Source organism: Pelobates fuscus, chromosome 2, assembly GCF_036172605.1.
Source record: "Pelobates fuscus isolate aPelFus1 chromosome 2, aPelFus1.pri, whole genome shotgun sequence".
Taxonomy (NCBI): domain Eukaryota; kingdom Metazoa; phylum Chordata; class Amphibia; order Anura; family Pelobatidae; genus Pelobates; species Pelobates fuscus.
Genome location: NC_086318.1, coordinates 404,222,342 through 404,243,364, shown reverse-complemented (window position 1 = coordinate 404,243,364; position 21,023 = coordinate 404,222,342). Strand labels below are relative to the sequence as shown.

The following is a 21,023-nucleotide window of genomic DNA, read 5'->3' as shown; positions in this document are numbered from 1 at the left end:
TTTTTGTTTTGCTAGTTTTCTACTTTATTTTATTATTATTATTATTATTATTATTATTATTATTATTATGATTACTAATTTAATTTATAAATCTTTTTCAATATATCCCACTCACCTTTATTTTGAATCACACTCTAGAAATGATGGGAATTGCCAAAGATAATACTGATGACTGACTAGATCTTTTACTGAATCCTTTAAATATATCTTCTAAAAAAAACTGAGTAAATCCGTGCAGTGTTGATACATTTCATTTGGTAGATGAATGGATCCTTATTCAGGCAGCTGCAGAAAAGCCACTATGGGCCAGTTTATATTTTCAGAACCAGATTCTGTACTCTTGTGCAAATTCCTTGCAGTGTAACCTGTTGGGGTAAATCCTAACCTAGAGATTGCGATACCAAGTTATTTCTCCACAACTCAACTCAAATATTGTCCTGAGCTCGATATTTGTATTCCTCATATCTCAAATAAATCGGAAGCAAACATTTGTTTACCACATTATTGATTGTTGTATGATATTTTTTTCCCGAGTATCCATTCAATGAAATGACAAAACACAATATTTTCTTGTCTTTATTTTTATAAATGTAATTTGATGCGAAGATATATATTTCATTCATTGGTTTTCAAGGTGCCCATAATCATTGTTTCTTCAATAATGTTTCTATAGCTTTAAAAAAATATGTAGCTGTTTAGAGGTGCATTTAAATAAGATATTGCACACAGCAGGTATTGTAAGAGTAGCCGTATTGCCTAAAGTTCCATGAACTCAAGATCAAATGCAGTAAGATCTCCCCTGCTTAGTTAGTGGTTATGGAGTTGAAATATCTGCAATGTAATTTGGCTCTTGCAAATCAGATAATGTCTTGGTGCAGGTCTCATATAATAGCATTACCCCTATTAACCCATTAACTAGCACACATTTTCTGAGTATTTTTGCTGGCTTAGAGGCGAAGCCATAAATATATATTCTGTCTATGTTTGTAAAACATTATCACAGAAATTGTAGTTTTTTTTGTGGGTTTTTTCACTTTATTACAAGACTAAAGACGTTTAGCAGTTTTTATAAAGCAAATTGAAGGCACTGGAATAACATGCCTTTTCTGATATAAAGCACCGATCCTTAAAACTATCCATCAGATGCAGATGTTTGCTTGTTCTGTATTCCAATATTATGCCTTCACCTTGTTGTGTTTGAATGCTATTTGTATTTATTGATTTCCCGCTATTAGCAGGTAATGTACTTAATCTAATTTTTGCTTGATTTGGAATGTCTTGGATTTCTTGTTGTATATTTATGGTTGATCCCCTCCCAAAATTGAGGACTATCATAAACACTTTATTTAAACCGTCCAATTCCCTCACGTAGGCAAACACATTCTCGTCTGTCCACACATAACAGAGCCACCCTCTGTGAATTGGTAACTCATTATTACGCAGCATATTTATCTCCCGGTATAAATTTAGCGTTGAATCTGGTTTGGTCATTTGAATCTGTTTAAAAAAAAAAAAATGTATTTATTTAATGAGACAAAAGAAATGCCATTTCATTGGTGTAAAGAATATTAATATATTAAAAATATATATTTAGTGTATATAGTGTTTTTCATATGTAAACAGGACGTCACCTCCTCTATCCTTGAAAGCAGTGGTGCTTATAAGTTTTAAAGCAACTACCAATTTCTTTAGATTTTTCTAGAAGTAATGGAGCCTCTAGACAACTGGCTACAGTAATTCAAATGTCAAAAACTTTTATTTATTTTTTTGCTTTTTGTTTGCTTTCTAGAGGTGTGCAATGAGATGCCAATCTCTTAAGCAATGTAAGAGGGAGTGTAGACACAATATCTACTACTTGCCATTAGGCTGTTGGCGGTGTTCCCTTGTTCTTGGTGAAACTGCTTAGACAGCTGTCTCCTAGGCACCACAGCCTTGCTTCCACTCACCAAAATTGCTAATGCTGAACTTCTGCAGCATTATCTGGATCAATGTTGTCCATATTTTAGAGCCATTCACTGACTAAACACTTCAGCTGACACAACCAATACTTAGCTGTACGGTATGGATGAAATTAAAGTGGAACTTACACGGTGGCAAAAGGGAAGCAGAGAGTTTGGCCACGGTGCCTAAGGGACCCCTGGCATGTGTAGTACTTGTGGTGTCTTGACTGACTTGTTAATGTGACTTCTTCTTTTTTTTTTTTATTATAAAATCTGAAAACTCGAACACAGCTAATTTGGACTTTTGACATATGCAATTTCTTGGTGATTTACCGATAATTTACAATATTTACAAAAAGTGAATAATCCGGATGGGATTACATTTTAGGGGTAATTAAAATGAGGAGGTGAATTATGCCAGAAAGCAGTTGATCCTAGGATCTAAATCATGGGTAGGCAACCTTTTTTTTTTTAACAGCACTAAAAAATAAAAATAAGTCCTTGGCGTGCCGGTCCTACTTTTTAAAATAATTACCTGGTGTGTATGATGCATGTGTTAAATATGGGTGCTGCGGCTGTATTGTAGGGTTGTATTTGTGCGTATGTGGGCTGTATTATATGTGCTTGAGCAGTTTGTTATTTTGTGGTACCTCTCCAAAGCACATTACCACACACTGCTAGACTTACACACAATGTTCATCACACACAACCACACTGCTAGACTCAAAAATAAAATAAAAATGTTTGGGGGGGGCAGGGGTTCTGTTTTTTTGTTTTGTTTTTTTTACTCACCCTCCTTTTTGATTATCATTTAGAAGCAGGAAGATGCCCCACTAGGGTTCAGTGGGCAATGGGCCAGCCAGTTACAGGGCAGGTGTTTCAGTGGGCTGCCCTTGTTTTGAATGATTTCTCCTTCACAACCGCAGAGAGGAGTGAATTGAGATCTGCTGCTCACCACTCGCTTCAGTCGAGCACAAGCAGATATCTGAAGAAGTCCTACTGGGACATCTGTCAGACCAGGTCCAGGGGAGATATTCAGATCTCCACAGCCTGTTTGGGCCTAGCAGCCTCACGTGTAATAAGATGCTGACCCCTAATCTAGATCATGGTGGGAAACCGTGCCGAATACAAAAGAGGAAAAGGAAGAAGTATTTATTCAGGAAACCGTAGACTCGTTAACATACAAGATAATTAATTTATCTGTTTTTACGGTCTCTTCTGATCTGGATGGCAAATTCTTAATTCTTATTGAGAAATCTCAATGTGTCCCTCCTAGTAAAATATTTTGTAAATAAATATGGTGAGACAACCATGGTTTTGGAAAAAAGGATTCTTGGTTTATCAAGATGACACCAGGCTTTTGACAAATCCATTTTTCTGAGCATAGCCCATCTAATGAAAATGATTTTTAGTGTATATTTATGGTTGTTCACTTCCAAAAGTTGAGGACTATGATAAACACTTTATTAAAACCATCCGTTTCCGGTTTAATGGACGGCAAACACATTTTTAAATGAAGGACGTTTGTGCATTTGGGAGGCCAGTGTTAGATTCCATGTCATTGGACAAGGCAATTAGTCAAATAAATAGAACATTTGAAAGCAGTTTGCAGTTAATTATTATGATCTTATTAAACACAGCAGTGTAAATCAATTATTGGAGAACAGAACTATGAATATTTTACTATCCAAAGATCAATACTTATTTACACTGTTGCTTAAAATAAAAGTAATTGCTAATGAATATAACTCTATCTGATGCAAGGTGTTAAGGATGTCAGCATGACTCAAATAATCTATAATGTAGCACATAAAGACAGGAAAATACTTCCAGATATTAACACTTACTTCCACGTTTAACTCTTCATAATTGGGGTCAACAGGAAGCCATGTTGAGTTGGCCTCACTGAAGCCAGAATTTGTACTTGAATCCCACAGCATTGGTGTCTTTTCTGGAACTTCATTCTGTACACAGAGAGTAGGGAAAGAAGTTAAGCTGTCTGCCTTTATTTGGCACAATGGCTTTTTATTGATTTTGTTTGAATCACATAAGATACAGTGTCCAAAAGACATTTGCAGAAAAGCAGAACATGCAGAGGGAATCTACACACAGGACACATCCAAACTTTATACATTTTAAGTCAGTTTTGTAAAACATTCCAATAATAAGACTATAGTCATTCAATAGTGGGTTTAGGCAAGGCCGAATATAGATATAAAAAGAAAAATCATTACCCCACTATCGGTCCATTATCCTAAACATCTGAAGCAAGGCAACTAGTAAACTTTTCTGTAAAGTTTCTCAGGTCTTACTTTCCAACGGATGAGATTCAGGGTTATTAACAAAAGTGAAAATTAAAAGTGAATTTCAAATTTAAAGTCAAAATAGCTGTATCGCAAGGCTTCAACCTTGACTACGCTGTCCTTAAATTTCCAAATCACTGTGAAATTACTCTTTAATAAATAGCCCTGTCAGTCATGGTACAAATTCACTGAATAACAATTGTGTTTTACAGAATATACAAACCAATATCCTATTTTGCACCCAAATCATATTCTAAACACATACGTAATTTCATGGTACAAACATTCCGCAGGACACCCTGCACTCACTCCCAATGCACCTATAGAGTGACTATTATTTATACCTCAACACCTTGATGCTCATTGTGCATATATTAATCATCTCCATGGCTGAGACATTAATTACCGATCAGAATTCTGAACAGTCACATACACTACCAATATGTCACACACTTGGTGCCCATAAGTAGCCGCGTGTCATGGTGTGCCAATTAGATTTCTTTAATTTCAGTTTTCCCCAGACACAATCTGCTGACTCCTATTGCACATGACGCTCCCTATTTTTGATGGTTTTGTCACAGTCTATAACTTCCCTACATAGTAGTAAAGCTGGCCACTAATCAAGCAAATTAAATGTAAAAAACAAATCTTTATTAATGCGGCACCCAGAAGCCCTTGCTGTGTCACATTCTAGGTATTGAATAATCCTGATTTGATGGATTGGGTGCCAATGCTAAGCTACCTTCCTTCCGTCTTACAAACTGCAAACAAGACAATAGCCATACATTTCAAAGAACACATTTGTACAGATTAATGTGCTAAAATTGCTTGATGTATCATTGCCTACCCATACACTACGGGATCAATAAAACTGAACCCCATACACACACATCGATGTGCCTGTAAACTGAAATGAGTTAGTCTTTCATTGAGTATACATTACTCGGGTATGGACAATTATTGCACTCCAACATATTTTCTGGCTGATCAGGATATGAGTTGTAGAAGCAAGATTGAGAAAGGTCAACTATTGATCTGGTTGTCACTTACTTCAATGTATTCTCCAGAAAGGTTTGCATTTCCCGTAATAGATCCATCCACCATACCCAGTTCTTCCCCGTAGTAAAGTGTAGGGGTGCCAGGGAGGGTTAAAAGGAGCATATTCAAGACATTAACATATTCTTTACCAACCCGTGATGCAATACGAGAATTGCTGGGGCTTCCAACCTAAATGAGTTATCAGGAATACAAATAAATTTTAGACAAAGCAACAATTAGAATGCTGAATACAACTTATTTTGTGTACATCATTTTTCTTGCACAGTAAATTACCATTAATAAGACCGCATGCACAGTCTCTGCTACCCCTAAACTGGGACCGCACACCCAATCTCTGCTACCCCTAAACTGGGACCGCACACAAAATCTCTGCTACCTCTAAACTGGGACCGCACACACACACACAATCTCTGCTACCCCTAAACTGGGACCATGCACACAATCTCTGCTACTCCTAAACTGGGAACACATTACATAGAAAACATAGAAACATATTACCTCCACTACCCCTCAACTGAGACCGCATGCACAATCTCTGCTACCCCTAAACTGGGACCGTACAAACAATCACTGCTACCCTTAAACTGGGACCGCACACACAATCTCTGCTACCCCTAAACTGGGAACAGACTACCTCCACTACCCCTCAACTGGGACTGTGCACACAATATCTGCTACCTCTAAACTGGGACCGCACACACAATCTCTGCCACCCCTAAATTGGGAACACACTACACACTGTCTCCACTACACCAAAACTGGGATTGCGCACACAATCTCTGCTACACCTAAACTAGGAACACACTACATACTATCTCCACTCAGGCCATGCACACAATCTCTGCTACCCCTAAACTGGGGCTGGGCACACAATCTCCACTGCCCCTCAACTGGGAACACACTACCTTCACTACCCCTCAACTGGGTCTAGCTAAAAATTGGAGAGCTGGTATGAGAGCTCAACATGATGAAGTAGAAATGTTAAAATTCCGTCTCACAACTCACCTGCTGAGTAGTTAATATGAATAGATGTCTTTGTCTCACAGGGATAGTTTTATTTTCCATTTACCTGCCATTTAACTGCTAACGGTGCACACTAATAATCAAATACAACTTGCTTTTTTTATATCTTGCCAAACAGAGAGAAGGTTTATGCTTCTAGAATCCCTTTATATTGTATGTCTTGGTTAGGAGAAAGAAAAACCTGCTTAAATTTCCTTTTAATTTTTTTCCTTTACACTGCTGTTACCCATCACACATGGTAGGTGAGGCAACCTTTAGTTAGACTATAACTCTTATAATCATCATCATTCTAATGGTTTAGTGTTTACGGTTTATTATCAGTGTTTTCCAACCTAGTCCTCATGGACCACCAACAGTCCATGTTTTGTCAGTATCTCCATTGGTATAAAACAGGGAAATACATAAATCCTGGACTGTTGGTGCTCCATGAGGACAGGGTTGGAGAACCCTGGTTTATATCGTTTGTGAAATGTTGAGGTATTATGACAGTTCCTTCAACATTTACATTCAGCAAAGCATAACTGGAACAATTCTTGGAGATACATTTGCAATAATTATATATAAACATTCTACTAGTTTCCATGGTGATTGCTCCAAATGTAGCTTTGGCCCAGAATAACATTGATAAATACGACCCTTAGAGTTAGTCATTGTAAATTAGTAATTTTATTAAACATTTTACCGTCCACTGGGGCCACTTTCCCTTTGGCATTGATTTCATCCATAGATCCACTTTTTCCGATACAGACGTTCCAGAAATGTCTTTATTTAACTTAAACAAGTAGAAATTAAGTGGAAAGTCGGCTTCTTGTGTAAAAGAATTTCCATAATAGATCATTGTTTTCTGCACATCATTTTCATCATTGGATTCTGTGCCTAAAAACCTTTTTTAATGAATACACAAAAACATAGGTCAAAAATTTCAAATCTGGGTATGGCAATTAAAATGCATGTGAACAATTGCATACATAAAGCCTTGTTAACGAAGTAAACTGAATGTATCCAAATCCTAAACTCCCCTCACTGTTGGGAGTCTTTTTTTATTGTTAATTTTTTTTAAAGAAAGACAAAACAAAAAAGTAGTAAAACCCCCCTAATACATAAAATATAGCTGGTTTTGTCCACCAACAAATGTATCTTACATTTAGCCTCCGGAAATGTGTTTTATTACCAAAACAAAATAATACAAGTAAAAATTATTCCTGTTACCACAAAGGACTCGAAATTTGCCTCTCATAAAAAAAAAGTAGCAAGTTTCTCATAGAACCGTACATTAAATTGGATTTTTGTTCCATGGCAGGACTGACCCTGGGCCCATAATTACCTGCAGGGCCTTAGACAGATGCCTAGATTGTATCACTGGTAGTTCGGCTTTGGATTTGCACTAACAGGATCCCCACAGCTCACATCCACAGTATTTAAATTTGATTATTAACATTACATGGGAGTTCTTATGTTATGAAAATTGTACAGTAAAATTCACCAATGTAAAGTTGTGTTTAATTGAAATGTTTCTTTTACCTGTATCTCCCTGGTTCTCTGCTATACTCGTTCATAGTTTGGCGGAAGTTACGAATGATGTCATGCATTCCAACTTGAGTGGTTGTAAAGTCATGATAAAGATCTGCGTAGTTTGAAACATCATTCTAAAATGATATGGACAATAAAAGACTTTAGTTTTCACATGAAAACATAGACGTTTCATGACAAATCGATAACGCAGAGCAATGAATATCATATCATAAATATTAACCAATGTTAATGTGAATCCAAAAACTGTTGGCTGTCATTTCCTTTTGTTTAAATAAAAAAAATTATAAATTATTTAAAAAAAAATAAAAATATGTTCAATATTTCAACATTAGGATACATTAACTCTGGTGCTGTGAAACTAAGTATAACTTCGTAATGGAAATTGATCAATCAACAATAAACCAGATAAATGATCTTTGTTACTAGCAACGCTGGGTCATTATCTGCCTTATTGACAACAATAAGGAAACGAGAATATCCTTTTAAACAATACGGCTGGGCCAGTATCTGCCGTAATGTCAACATCAAATCAGCCACAGAGACAGAAATCCACTCTACAGAAATCAAGGAAAATTGGAAGATAACACATGACCAGGTAATGGCGAAGACTGAACTATTATCAGAACTATTATTGGCCTGGGATGCACCTACTTAACCGGGAAAATCTACAACACCCCCCATGATCAGTAGCATATAGAGTCTTTTTGTATATGTCAACAAGATACTTACTGGATTTCCAGACTTGTTGACCTGTTGTTCGTCTCTTAGACTACTTGCTTCTAAAAGAAACTTTGCAGCATTGATTGTAAATCCATCCACACCTTTCTCTAGCCAGAACTTTATAATGTCCTGTGCAATGGAAAAAAATCACATTTAAATACATTTCTTGAAAACTCTATAGCTACACATTGATTGCCTTTATGTGGATGGGGATTTTAATTCAACCTTAAAATTCTCAGGTTTATTTGCTAATGTGAGAATTGACGGAATTTAGATAAATTCTTCGAGTCAATTTTGTGTTCAGTTTGGGTTTTTTGGCCATACATTTAAAGTGGCTCGGTCACCATTAGGAGTCTTTGCACAATTTGCAAAGACCCCCGACAGCAATGTTGCCGCTGGGAGTCTGGTGGTAATGGGGTCAGGGGAAGGTAAGTTTCACTTACTTGATAAAGTAAGCATTGATAAAGTATCGTTACAGACGTGAAACGCTCTCATCCCCTTATGGTGTCTTTCCATTCAGCTTATCTGCATTTTGTCTGCATTTTATGCCATTTTTATGTTATTGGATATACCAAGTTACCTCTATAATGTGGAGTCTGTGAGATGATTTTGTCTGCTAAATGTTGCTTTATATTATTATTTTTGTGCAATAATCCTGTGCTTTCATGGTCACTTCTTGTGCTATTGAATTGAGACATCTGTCTGTGCGGTATCCTGAGATATTATGGGCCTATTCACTTACTTGAACCAGTCCCTCGCGGGCACCACCATCCACTCTTCTTCAGCTCCTGAAGCTTCCGCTGCCAGGAGCAGTCATCAGCTCTGTAATCTCGCACATGCACAAGAGCACAGCTTTGAGGTTTATAAAGGTCTCCCCATGTCTAAGTATGTCTTTGGGCTGCGTTTCAGTGAAGTTCCAACACAGTCAATGTGAGTCAGTATTTATTTTTGATATGGGGGTGACAGTGCCACTTTACAATTTATTAGGGCATGTTTTATATAAATCATTTTTTTAATTTATATTTATTATTTCATTCTGGACACCAATATACCATGCACACTTAATCAATGCAGCCTGAATTCTACAGTTCCAAAAGTGCCTCTAATTAAAATCATAAATTGGCAAACTTATTTGCTAGGAATCTTGCTCTAATCCTTCATTACCCAAACACATCATTTTCTAAACATTTTTATTTCAAGGAGATAAAGCATAATTTGCTGAACAGGCAATTTGTGTCAGTCATAAAATTATGTTAATTTTCATGTATCTAAGACGTGTTCATTGATTCAAAGGTTTCTTGGACAACCTGTCAGCAATGCAGAAGTATACAGCGTGCAATAAAGTTTCTAATTACCGCTTAATGTGAAAACCGTCAGGTGTAAATGTTCAACAACTTAATAAGTTAGTGGTGCACTAATTAACAGGCTTTGTAAAGTTATTAACCAATCTCATATTGTCAATCTATAGAATGCTGATGGCATGCAAAAACAGAAAACAAAAGACCCACCATATCACTATGCTGAAACTAAACATCTCAGCCTTAAAGGAACACTATAGGCACTCAGACCACTTCAGCTCATTGAAGTGGTCTGGGTGCAGTGTCCCTGTCTCCCTTAGTCCTACAATGTAAAACACTGCAGTTTTAGAGAAACTGCAATGATTACATTACAGGACTAAGACTGCCTCTAACAGCTGTCAATCAGACAGCCACTAGAAGCACTTCCTGGTGGCTAGCCGACTGACGCTGGACATTCTAACATTATGCATGAGGACATCCAGCGTCACCCGAAACTCCACAAGAAAGCATTGCATGGGGAGGGGGAGCCACGTCGGAGGGAGCATTATAGGGAGTTATAGTTCAAGAAAACCAACATGTTTTCCTGGCACTATAGTTTCCCTTTAGAAATTGACAAATTATGTTCCATTGGGGATAATTATAAAAACCAGACATGGGTGTATGGGAATCTGTTTATGGATCACCAAGCAGTAATGGCCAACCTAGACACTGCATATCTTTGTAAACTACATTTCCCAGCATTCTCAGCTAACCCCTCGTCCTAGGTCGTATTTATGCAAAATAATTGTTGAATCCTAGTTATATAAGTTTTTTGAAATAGAACAATTGAATGGTCATAGGTCACATAATTAGTCTGATTGTTACCCTGTTGACTATGAAGGACTATAAAACATAGTGTTCAGTATCATGATTGTTTCAGCAATAAATATAAATATATACATAAATACAGTTGTGTGTCAACTTCCTGCCCTTAGTGAACCTACGAAGATAAATTGTAATAATGTGCAATGATTAGATTAGAAATGGAATTTGAAGATAGAGACTACCTTTGGCCCTAGTTAAATATTAATGGTTTTCTTAAAAGACCCATCAATCTATGACTTTGCTATTTAGCCTGTTAGTTCCAAACGTTTCCACCTTTATTAACACATACATGTGTGCGGCCCATTATCTTCTATATATTTGGATTCCACTCTGCTAAAACATACCTCGATTTCTGTTAAGACATCTGGATTATTGAGATTTAAATCTGGTTGCTCTTTCCTGAACTGGTGGAAATAACATTGTTTTCGGGTGTCGTCATACTCCCATGCAGAATTTCCATATACACTGACCTGAGAATAATATAAAGAATGGTGATACATTATACCGTATTGGGGGCGCAATGTGCCTCGTGCTCCTCACATTTACATTTAGTAATACGCATTTATTTCATTCCAAAAGAAGTGTAAGAGTTATTCCTTCAGGAATTCAAAGTAAATGTTAAATATTAGGGCACAGTAGCTAAACTGAAAATGTATCACTCTTGCTATGCTTTCAATTCAGCTATATTGACCTTAATGTTGAAATTCATGTTGAATTCCTAACAATTCACACCTTCGTGTAAACAGTTAATAACCATTTTAGCTCTGTTCAATAGATAAAACCCTAAACAAGTTTAACTAGCAAACAGCAAACTGCATAAGTGAGTATATATACGAAGTCTGTCCTGAGAAACTCCAGCCATTGTTAATATTATGAGACTGGTTTGCTGGACATCGAAGTAATCTGGCAGCCAAAGAGAGTTGACTGGAATGCACATGCATGAACAATGACGAATTCACCGTACTAGTCAGTGGGGGGACGTCGTTAAGTGAACATGGGCAATGTGTGGCCATAGCATTCAAAATACCTAAGCGAGTAGAGCAACGAATCTGCATCACATTTTGCTTTAACGGGACACTGTAGGCACACAGACCACTTCAGCTCATTGAAGTGGTCTGGGTGCCAACTCCCATCACACTTAACCCTACAAGTGTAATTAGTGCAGTTTTTATAAACTGCTATAATCACCTTGCAGGGTTAAGTCCTCCTCTAGTGGCTGTCTTCCGGCTCCTTAGATGACTTTTGCATGAGGACCTCCAGCGTCGCCGGAATTCCCATGGGAAAGCATTAAATAATGCTTTCCTTTGGAGAGGTCTAATGCGTGTGCGCGGCCACCATTGCGTGGCGGAGCCTAACCCAGCGCCGAGAGACATTGGTGTTGGATCTACTTAAGTGTCTGAAGGGGTTTTAACTCCTTCAGCAATGTGGGATGGAGGGCAGGAGGGAGGGGGGCACTCCAGGATCCTCTAGTGCCAGGAAAACGGGTTTGTTTTCCTGGCACTGGAGAATCCCTTTTTTTTGTAAATTACTTTTTATTCAAAATTTTCGTCCTTACAAAAAGAAGAAGGTCAGGTGGTTAGTACAGTGAAACACGCTGGTTTCAGTTTTCGTATCCAACATTCATTGACTTGAGATACGCAGATCTCGCATTGTGTATCGTTATCTCCTTTTTCGGTGGTCGTGCTTGCGTTTATCTGATATTCTAGGGTTTTTTCTCCTTCCGGCAGAATATATTTCCTTTTTCTAGTCTCAGTGGAGTATCTGTATGCTACGCTTTTCTCTTTTAATTCAGTGCTTCTCGCTGTATCTAAACATAATAAACTTGCCTCCATCATCACCTACAAGTCCCTTATCGGGTAGTGAACTCGGCTGTTTGGCGTGCGGGTCCGTTTGGCGAGGGGTGTGGTATGCAAGTGTGTGTTGCGTGTCTTAGTTGGGCATGATTGCCCTCCCTCTATGGCTGGACATTCCCCAGACTGTTGCCCTCTGTTCTGTGGTATTTCTTCCCTCTTCCTCCCCCTATGTTGTTTGCTGCTTGTCCGTCACTCTCCCCTCGGCCCTCACCGGCATGTCAGTTGGTCTCATGTCTTGTTAACTCCTGTTTGTCATTGTCTCGGTTGTCCTGTCTGTCCGTCATGCGTCAGAGTGGTAGTTTCTTAGCAGTTTATAAGTGTCTGGAAGTCGGGGCGTGTGGTAGTGAGGATCCAGTGTGTCCATGTCGTCATGTATGTCTGTGTTCTCCCCTCTGCGTGTAAGAAGAGCTCCTCCATCGCCCGAAGCTCCTCCATGTGCTGAAACCAGAGGGTTAGTGGGGGTGCAGTCTGTTTCTTCCAGTGTAACGGGATCAGACTTTTAGCTACGTTAAGTATCCTGATCGTCAGTGATTTTTTGTAGTCTGAGTTGCATGTAGTGGTGTGGTGTAGGAGAAAAACTGCCGGGTCCAGTTGTGGTGGTTTGTCAGAGAACCTTGCGACGATTGCGTGTATCACCGCCCAGTATGGCTGGATCCGTGGGCATTCCCACCACAGGTGGATGAAGGTGCCCTGTTCCTTCCCACATCTCCAGCATTTGTCTATGTCGGGGTCGTATGTGTGGGTGAGGTGTGGGGTGAGGTACCAGCGTGCCAGTATTTTGTACGCCGTTTCTTGTGTTCCGCTGGATGTTGCGCAATGTAGAGAGAGGGTGCACATTTTATCCCATTGTGCCGATGTGAATGTGGTACCTAAGTCCGCTTCCCATCTCCCCATGTAGCTCGGTTGTGGTATTCTCCTCATTCTCATTAGTAACCCATATGGTGTGGACAGTCCCCTTACCAATGGGTCGGGGTCTTGGCAGAGTGTTTCGAATTCTGTTACAGGTCTGGAGGTGCAGTTGCCCTTGGTTACTGATAGCATGAATTCTACTAATTGATTGTATCTGAAGCGCGTCATGAACGTTAGTCGTTCAGTCTGCACCATGGATTCCAATGGTCTCATCCTGCCATTGTCTATAGCATGGCAGATTCTGGGTGTTTCCTGTCCCACCAGGCGTTTAAGTGGGCCTGCCTCCAACCCTGGTGGGAAGGCATCGTTGTGGGTCAGGGGGAGTAGTGGGGATGGTGGGGTGGTGAGCGATGAGGGTGTCGCCAGTCTGTGCCAGATCTGTAGGGTCACTTTAATGAGGGGGTGGCCAGCTGTCTGCCCTGCTGGTAGTCCAGCCACAGGAGGACCGCTATCGGTCTGCCTATATGTGTTGACTCTATCTCCTTCCATAGCTTGTCCACACCCACCTTGGTCCATTCCACTATCCTCTGTATATGTGTGGCTCTGTGATATACTCGAAAATCCGGGAGGGCTAAGCCCCCCTTTGCCTTAGGAGAAATCCCTTTTAGCTTTAACATTCAGATGATTCAAAAGGCTATCGGGTATGATGCAATGAGTGCAGCAAAAACAATAGCTTCAAAGATGGTCAAGAGTCTCTTGAAAGATTCAGGTAAAATTCAGGTAAATACGACGAGGCAGATGATGGCGATTCCAACAAAGGATTTTGCAGAGTGTTTTGAAGTATTTTGTATATATCTGTACCCTAGTAATTATATTGATTTAGATTTTAATTTTTTCTTTACATACACATTTTTCCTCTACATATTACATTATTATGTTTTCTACTATTGACACATACCTAGTGTGTCCATGACTCACACTTGTTACTGACATTATTCTTTTAAACAGATAAAATAAAAGTGAAGTTTTAGACAATAAACATTGGTCAGGGATTTTTCTCTAAGTTCATCTCAATATTTCATTGGGTTCATGCCCACATTTATCCCCTTGACTATTTTACGTTAAACTCCCACCCTTCCCAATTGTGTTTTGAACAGTGGAAGAGATGCTGGGAGACCTGTGTGAGGTCCTAAGGTGCCTACTTTGAAGGGGACTGAGGAGTCATTGTCCTATGTACAATGTTTCTTGTAACTTTTTCAATAAATGTCTCTGTTTTTCATATTACATGGCTGGATACATTACACACAGACATCGTATGCTCAGTATTTAAGTAAACAAAAATCAGTTATTACCCAATTATTAGGAGGTACTCCTTGTACACAGTCATGCCAGATGTAGTAGTCCGTGTACTTTCCAGTTCGATTCCTACTCAACAGAAACCACTGATGCTTATTGCTTGTGTGATTTGGGATTAAATCAATGATGAGTTTTAAACCTAATGAAACAGGAGAGAACTTGTTATCAGTTGTCAGATGTTTTGTTTTTGTTACCTCCAGCATTACAGTATCGTAGCAGGTAGCAATCAGGAACAAATATATCCTTCAAGCACAATTTGCATGTTACTTAAATACTGAACAATTGGTTTAACTTTTGACTACTTCATACTAAATGCCAAGGCGTTGTGTATTGTATATATCCATAGGTGGGAGTTATATCACCCACACACTAAAAAAAGAGCAGAGTGTAACTCTATACAATGTGAGTTGACATTTATAACGTTATTGAATAAACCACAGCATAAATACAGCATTACATTATTGCTGCCTGCCTGTTTGCATATGGAGAACTATGAAAGATTTGCCTCTACCATGTCTACAATATATCCCTAAGGAGGGATCATACTCCTGTAAGTGCTCCATTGTGAGCATAGAGTTGCTCAAAAAAATGTGAGTGTGGAACACTTTTTTTTTTTTAAATAACATTTTGACTTCGATAGTAGCAATTACCTATACTTGCACCAGTTATATATAACAACCTCTCTTCACCTGCTCAATTCCTACACTGCATGCCTTTAACTCTTCGCCCCTCCACTGTCTCCTATGGTTTACATTTTTCTAATCTCCTTATCTACAATACAAACTCCCTATTCTCCTAATAATGTTCTCCGTTATATTTTTCACCTTTGCCTGCACTTTTGTCATTTCTAAAATCTCTTTTTATCTTTTTGCTTAGCATTCCCTATTTCCTTCCCCCTCTATTCATCCCATACACTTTTCTCATATATCCACCGTTTCCCCACCAACTAAAGCCTCCAAATACAAGCTCTCACCCCAAACATTTAAATCTTACACCCACCTTCTCCTCCTTTCTGTCCTTTTCCTCCTTCTCTCCCGTTGCACCTCTCGCACCTCGCCCCACTGTCAAAAATTGCATTGGCTTCCTGTACCCTGTAGGTGTCAATTCAAAATACTAACTCTTACCTATAAAGCTTTAAACAGCTCTATCCCCTGTTACATATATTGACTGATTCATAGGAATAACCCTTCCCGGTCTCTCCACTCTGCTGGTGACCTTCTCCTGGCCGCTGCTTTTACACCTACTGCTCTTGCAATACTTCTCTCGGGTGGCTCTGTTCTTTTGGAACAGTCTGCCTACCTCCATCAGACTCTCCCCTAGTCTACAATCATTTAAGATGTCCCTTTCACAAATCTGTCTTTTGCTGTCTACTAAAGGGCCACACTCCACTCTTACCTACTTTCCAACCTTGTCATTTGGTTGCTATCCCCTCTATGCCCTTCCTATTATGTTGTTCTACCTCACCTCCTCTAGACTTGTTTGAGCAAGGTCCCCATCAACCGGTTCTTCCTGTAACACTCTAATTTATTGCCAAATTTCCTCCTTTTATAATATTGTAAAGTGGAATAGGTTTGTGCTATATAAATGGTGATATAAAATGCTGCATATTTTGCACCCTATTCTGTGTGCTCTGTGCCATTTTAAACCTACTTCAATCAGGGGATGTGTATTCTCTGCACTTGTATTATATATATTTTTGTATATTATGATGTGCTTGCACTTGCATTCTCTTCTTTCTTTTGTATTTAAATTATACACATTATGGGCAGGTATACCTGTAGTATGTTCTTTAGCTATCATTAGGCATCTTTTTCCAAATGCATTTATAACAAGACACTCACATATGCTTAATTACCTAACATGGCAAAAATACAGTTAATCAGAACAGCAAGAAGTGTCAGCAACCTAATACCGTGTCCTTCAGTTGTTGCTCACATGTGAATGTACATACAGAATGATCCACATATACACAGCTAGACACACATTTATACATGTGTTTTGTTTATTTTTGCACCCACGACTCCCCCTGCAGCTGTGGGGAAGGAAAGGGGCTCTGGTGCTCTACCTGGTGTCTATTAAATGGGGATTAAGTGAGACTTCCATTTTGTTCCCCCTTGCTGGGTTGTACATTAAATAGACAGTAAATATGTGGCCTCACATCATGGCACCTTCTGCCTGGTATTTGACTATGTGGTCTAAAGTAACACCACCTGCCATCTAAAATCTGTAGGTAATGATCACTATGCCAGCACACAGTGACTGGTTATAATGCAGAGAAAGCACCAGGGTTTGTCCTGAGGTGTAGAGCATTGAATAAGTTGATAGTATTTGTGTGTAAAGGAAAGAAATTTTTTTTTTATTTACAAGGTGGGCCAATGCCAAGTGCATGATGGGAATCTTGTGTCCAAAGTGTGAGTGTAGATTGCAGGACGTGACCATGAGGCATCTATAGACAGCTGCCTACTCTGCGTTTAGGGGAAATTAAGGCCCGGTAGCAGTGAATAACAACACCAAAGTCCTCTACCAGGGTCAATTATTTATCACGTTTTTTTTTTGTACAATGATCCTTGGTCAATACAGAGCAGAACCAATGTTAACTTACCTTTATCATGCAGAGCCGAGATCATACTATCAAAGTCAGCCATTGTGCCAAAAGTGGGGTCCACATCCCTGAAATCCTCGACTGCGTAATTGTAATCTTTCAGTGAAGCCTTGTAGAATGAAGCGACCCAGACATTTTTCACATCGAGATACAAAAAGTGATTTATTTTTTCCTGAATTCCTAAAATTATGACAATAATGATCACCGCTTTGCTTTATACCAACTGACCTTTGCAAAGCCAGCTCTCCTGTTTAGCCACAGAAGGAGATAATAATCATAATAATAAAAAATAATTTGCACAGAATTAATATTAGCCAGTCGGGAACTAGTAACTCCGTAAGAGGTGTAACTCCACCAGAGGGGTTAATCTCAATGTGTGCATCTTTTCAAAGCAAATCACTGAAGTTACCATGGTGCTTGGAGTTTTTGCAAAAAGAGAAAAAATTAGCCGCACACCAATCATGTGACGATCCAGGTGCTACACTGGACCAAGGGCCAGCACCAGCCCCAGGGAGTAGATATCAGTAGTAGAAAGAGGATCCAGGCACTCCAAGTATCTTCAAATGTGTTTGTTGGGACAAGTGAGACACCGCAACATTTCGACCCCTGAAAGGGTCTTTGTCAACCGGCTTGACAAAGACCCTTTCAGGTGTTGAAACGTTGCGGTGTCTCACTAGTTCCAATAAACATATTTGAAGACACATGGAGTGCCTGGATCCTCTTTCTACTACTGATGGTGTTTGGATTAACTCATTAATAATACACATATATATTATATCCTGCTGACATGCAACTTGTAGACCAAGGTCTTGTTACGGTGAATAATTTACACAATGAACAAGTCAATGTTTCATTCCAGGAACTTAACAGAAGCTTATTTAGTACGTTCTAGTCTGAAAGTTAGAAGTTTAATGATTTTCTGTGAATATCTTCTGGAAACGTGTTTAACAGGACCACACCAGTACTTTTTTCTTTTTTGCTGAAACCTCTCTACACAAAAGAAAATAAAAGTGTTCAGCTTCAGTGTATTAGGCCCCAGACATCATAATACAATTCAGGGTTATTTGGTAAAGTGAGAATTCAAAATTAATTTCAAATTTAAGGCCGTAGCAGCTGAACTAAAAGCATATATGACTTATATATACATATATGACCTTAAATTTAAAATTTGCTTTTAATTCACATTGAATAAGGTGAATACCACTGAACTAAGACCGTAATATATCTGGTAATGCCAATATAATTCCAAAGAGGAGCAACAACTAATGTTCACTGGTGCACACTAAGGAACATAATTGCATACTTTGTGAACTTGTCTAGAGTCATTATACATTATAGTAAATGTCTAGATACATTTATACATTATAATAAATGTCATTATAGTAACCTTCATAACAAGCTGGCAACACGACAGCATTGCTTCTAATGGTAAGCATCCTTCTACCATAGGTTAGTCCAGCTTATCCTGCATCCTTAGATTCCTGAGGTCACAGTGGTGTAACTAACACTGCACCCTTAGCTCCTAGGGGTTTGGTTGATGCACCCTCTAACCTTTGTGGGTACTGAAGACATTGTGGACTATATTTCCCATCAATCTGTTAGCCAAGAAAGTACAATCCACAGCACTTTGAGTTTAAAGCCCCCCCCCCCCAGCCCATTCAGCCTTAATCTTAAATCCTAACTCCATAATCCTAAAACAAATCAGTTGTGAATGTAGTATAATGCCAATACTTGCTATAAACACTCATTGCCTCTCATAACATGCTTGCTTAATATTTTAATTCCACCTTGCAGCACGTTTATGAATGGATGCCAGATCCATTTGCTGGGGTGATGGGAGTTGCAGTCCAACAACAAATGGACAAAAAGCCTTGCTCTGAATCCTTTCCATCACCTTATACTAAGACCCAATTCTCACCTTTTCAAACACCTGTCCTGCATTTATTATCTTATAGAAGATACATTCACCATAACGAACTTCACATTTATAGTAAAAGTTTATTTAGAACTAAATTTGAAAAAAAAAACAAAAAAAAACATAAATATTACCTTTAAGATCGCCGGCTCCGTCTTTGTTGCTGTCTTTAAAAGACTTGGGATAGACTTGGTAAATAGGGCTTCTTTGCCACCAGTCGAGACATCTTGGAGAAAGAGCTATAATTGCAATTGTTGCAGCGATGATCACTAATGTAGCTGCAATGATCAACCAAAAAATGATCTCTCGAGTTATTCTGTAGCCTGGTCTTCTAGAAAACTGAAGAAGTACCTCTTTGGGCATCCCAGCATAAGGCTTCAAAGTAAGAGGATCTAATGAGGTTGCGTTTATTTGGACGGCATAAACATGAGCTGCTTCAGTCTGGCTGTTTTTTCTGCTGGCCGCCTTATCCTCGCCATCATAATCATAGTCTGGTACAAAACCGTTGTTTTCCACAGCCGTTTTTTGTTTTAACTCAACTGAGCCTTCAGACATATCTGCAGAAGCTTACGTATCTTGTCCTCAGATAGGAAGAACTGATGGTGAGTCCCTGCAACTTCACCTTTAAATAGTGCAGCTCAGGTCAAGGTACACTTAAACAAAAACATACGAAGTTCAGGTAATCATTGATTTCATACAGCTGCATTCCGAGATTGATTGTCAGAAGCAAACAGACTCTTCTAACCCTCTATTTAAAGATGATTAACAATTGTTTCAAAATCACATTTTTAGTCCAAGCTGAGAGTGCAAGTGATATTTGGTAATGCGATCTTTAAAAAGAATACAATGAGTATTTCAAGTGAAATGGAATGTGTGGTCACGTGGATTTCAAATCCCAAAGGAGTACAAAGAGTCCATTGTGGTTCTTTATAAGATTGCAATGTTTTTATTAGGACATACACGTATGATTCTCAACAAAAGAGACTCTATTTTACGCTTTTCAACAAAGGGAAACATAAATCTTATTGCATTTTACTAAAAAAATACTTTTTCGATGTCCTGGGCAGTCCTGAATTAAGAAATAACAGTTTTTTATTACAGTTTCTGAAATAAAGCTAATGTGAGCATCTGTATGCTCTGTAAACGCAGGTCAAATTGTTTTCCTATCTTTTAGGTAGAATATTTTAAGTTTACACCTAATCCCCTACTGACAGTGACTCACAATAGTAAACTCAGCAGGGGGCTTCCTCCTGCAGCGTGGCCATTCTTGGAAGGGGGGGGATTCCATCCCTACGGTTCTACCTGAGGGAGGGCTGTAGGAGCTGGATACGTTACTAGGGGAAAACCTCAAAGTCCCTTGACTTCATTTCGCTACGCACAACTGAAACATTATTATGAATTATAAGCTTCTTTCTTTGTGGTACAGGACTTCAGTCCTTCTACATAGAATCTTCCCTGCAGTTCTGCCCACATGCTGGAGACGCCACGATGGATGGGGAACTTGCTGCAAATTCGGTGGGGATGCCCTAAGAAAGCCCCCTTATGGGTAATGGTAAGAAAGGTTGCGACTGAAATTTTAGGAAATTCGGTTCCATGGAACGCTGAATTACCGGTAGTTCTGCTACACATGGCTGATATGCCTATCTCCTTGTATAAGAATTCCATCCTATGATACATGCTTAATGCTGCTAAGGCTTTGATCCCGCCC

At 38.9% G+C, this 21,023-nt stretch overlaps 1 protein-coding gene across 1 annotated transcript; it reads right to left on the bottom strand.

Annotated features, from left to right (window-relative positions):
- Window positions 1-1,012: 1,012 nt before the first annotated feature.
- Window positions 1,013-20,011, bottom strand: SLC3A1 (solute carrier family 3 member 1). Its single transcript, XM_063443908.1, has 10 exons — window positions 19,450-20,011; window positions 17,401-17,580; window positions 14,795-14,937; window positions 11,085-11,210; window positions 8,588-8,707; window positions 7,847-7,971; window positions 7,008-7,209; window positions 5,294-5,470; window positions 3,788-3,904; window positions 1,013-1,497 (listed from the first exon to the last, which is right to left on the bottom strand). Exons 1-10 carry the CDS (start codon window positions 19,868-19,870, stop codon window positions 1,057-1,059), a joined length of 2,052 nt encoding a protein of 683 aa, XP_063299978.1. The 5' UTR covers window positions 19,871-20,011; the 3' UTR covers window positions 1,013-1,056.
- Window positions 20,012-21,023: the final 1,012 nt, after the last annotated feature.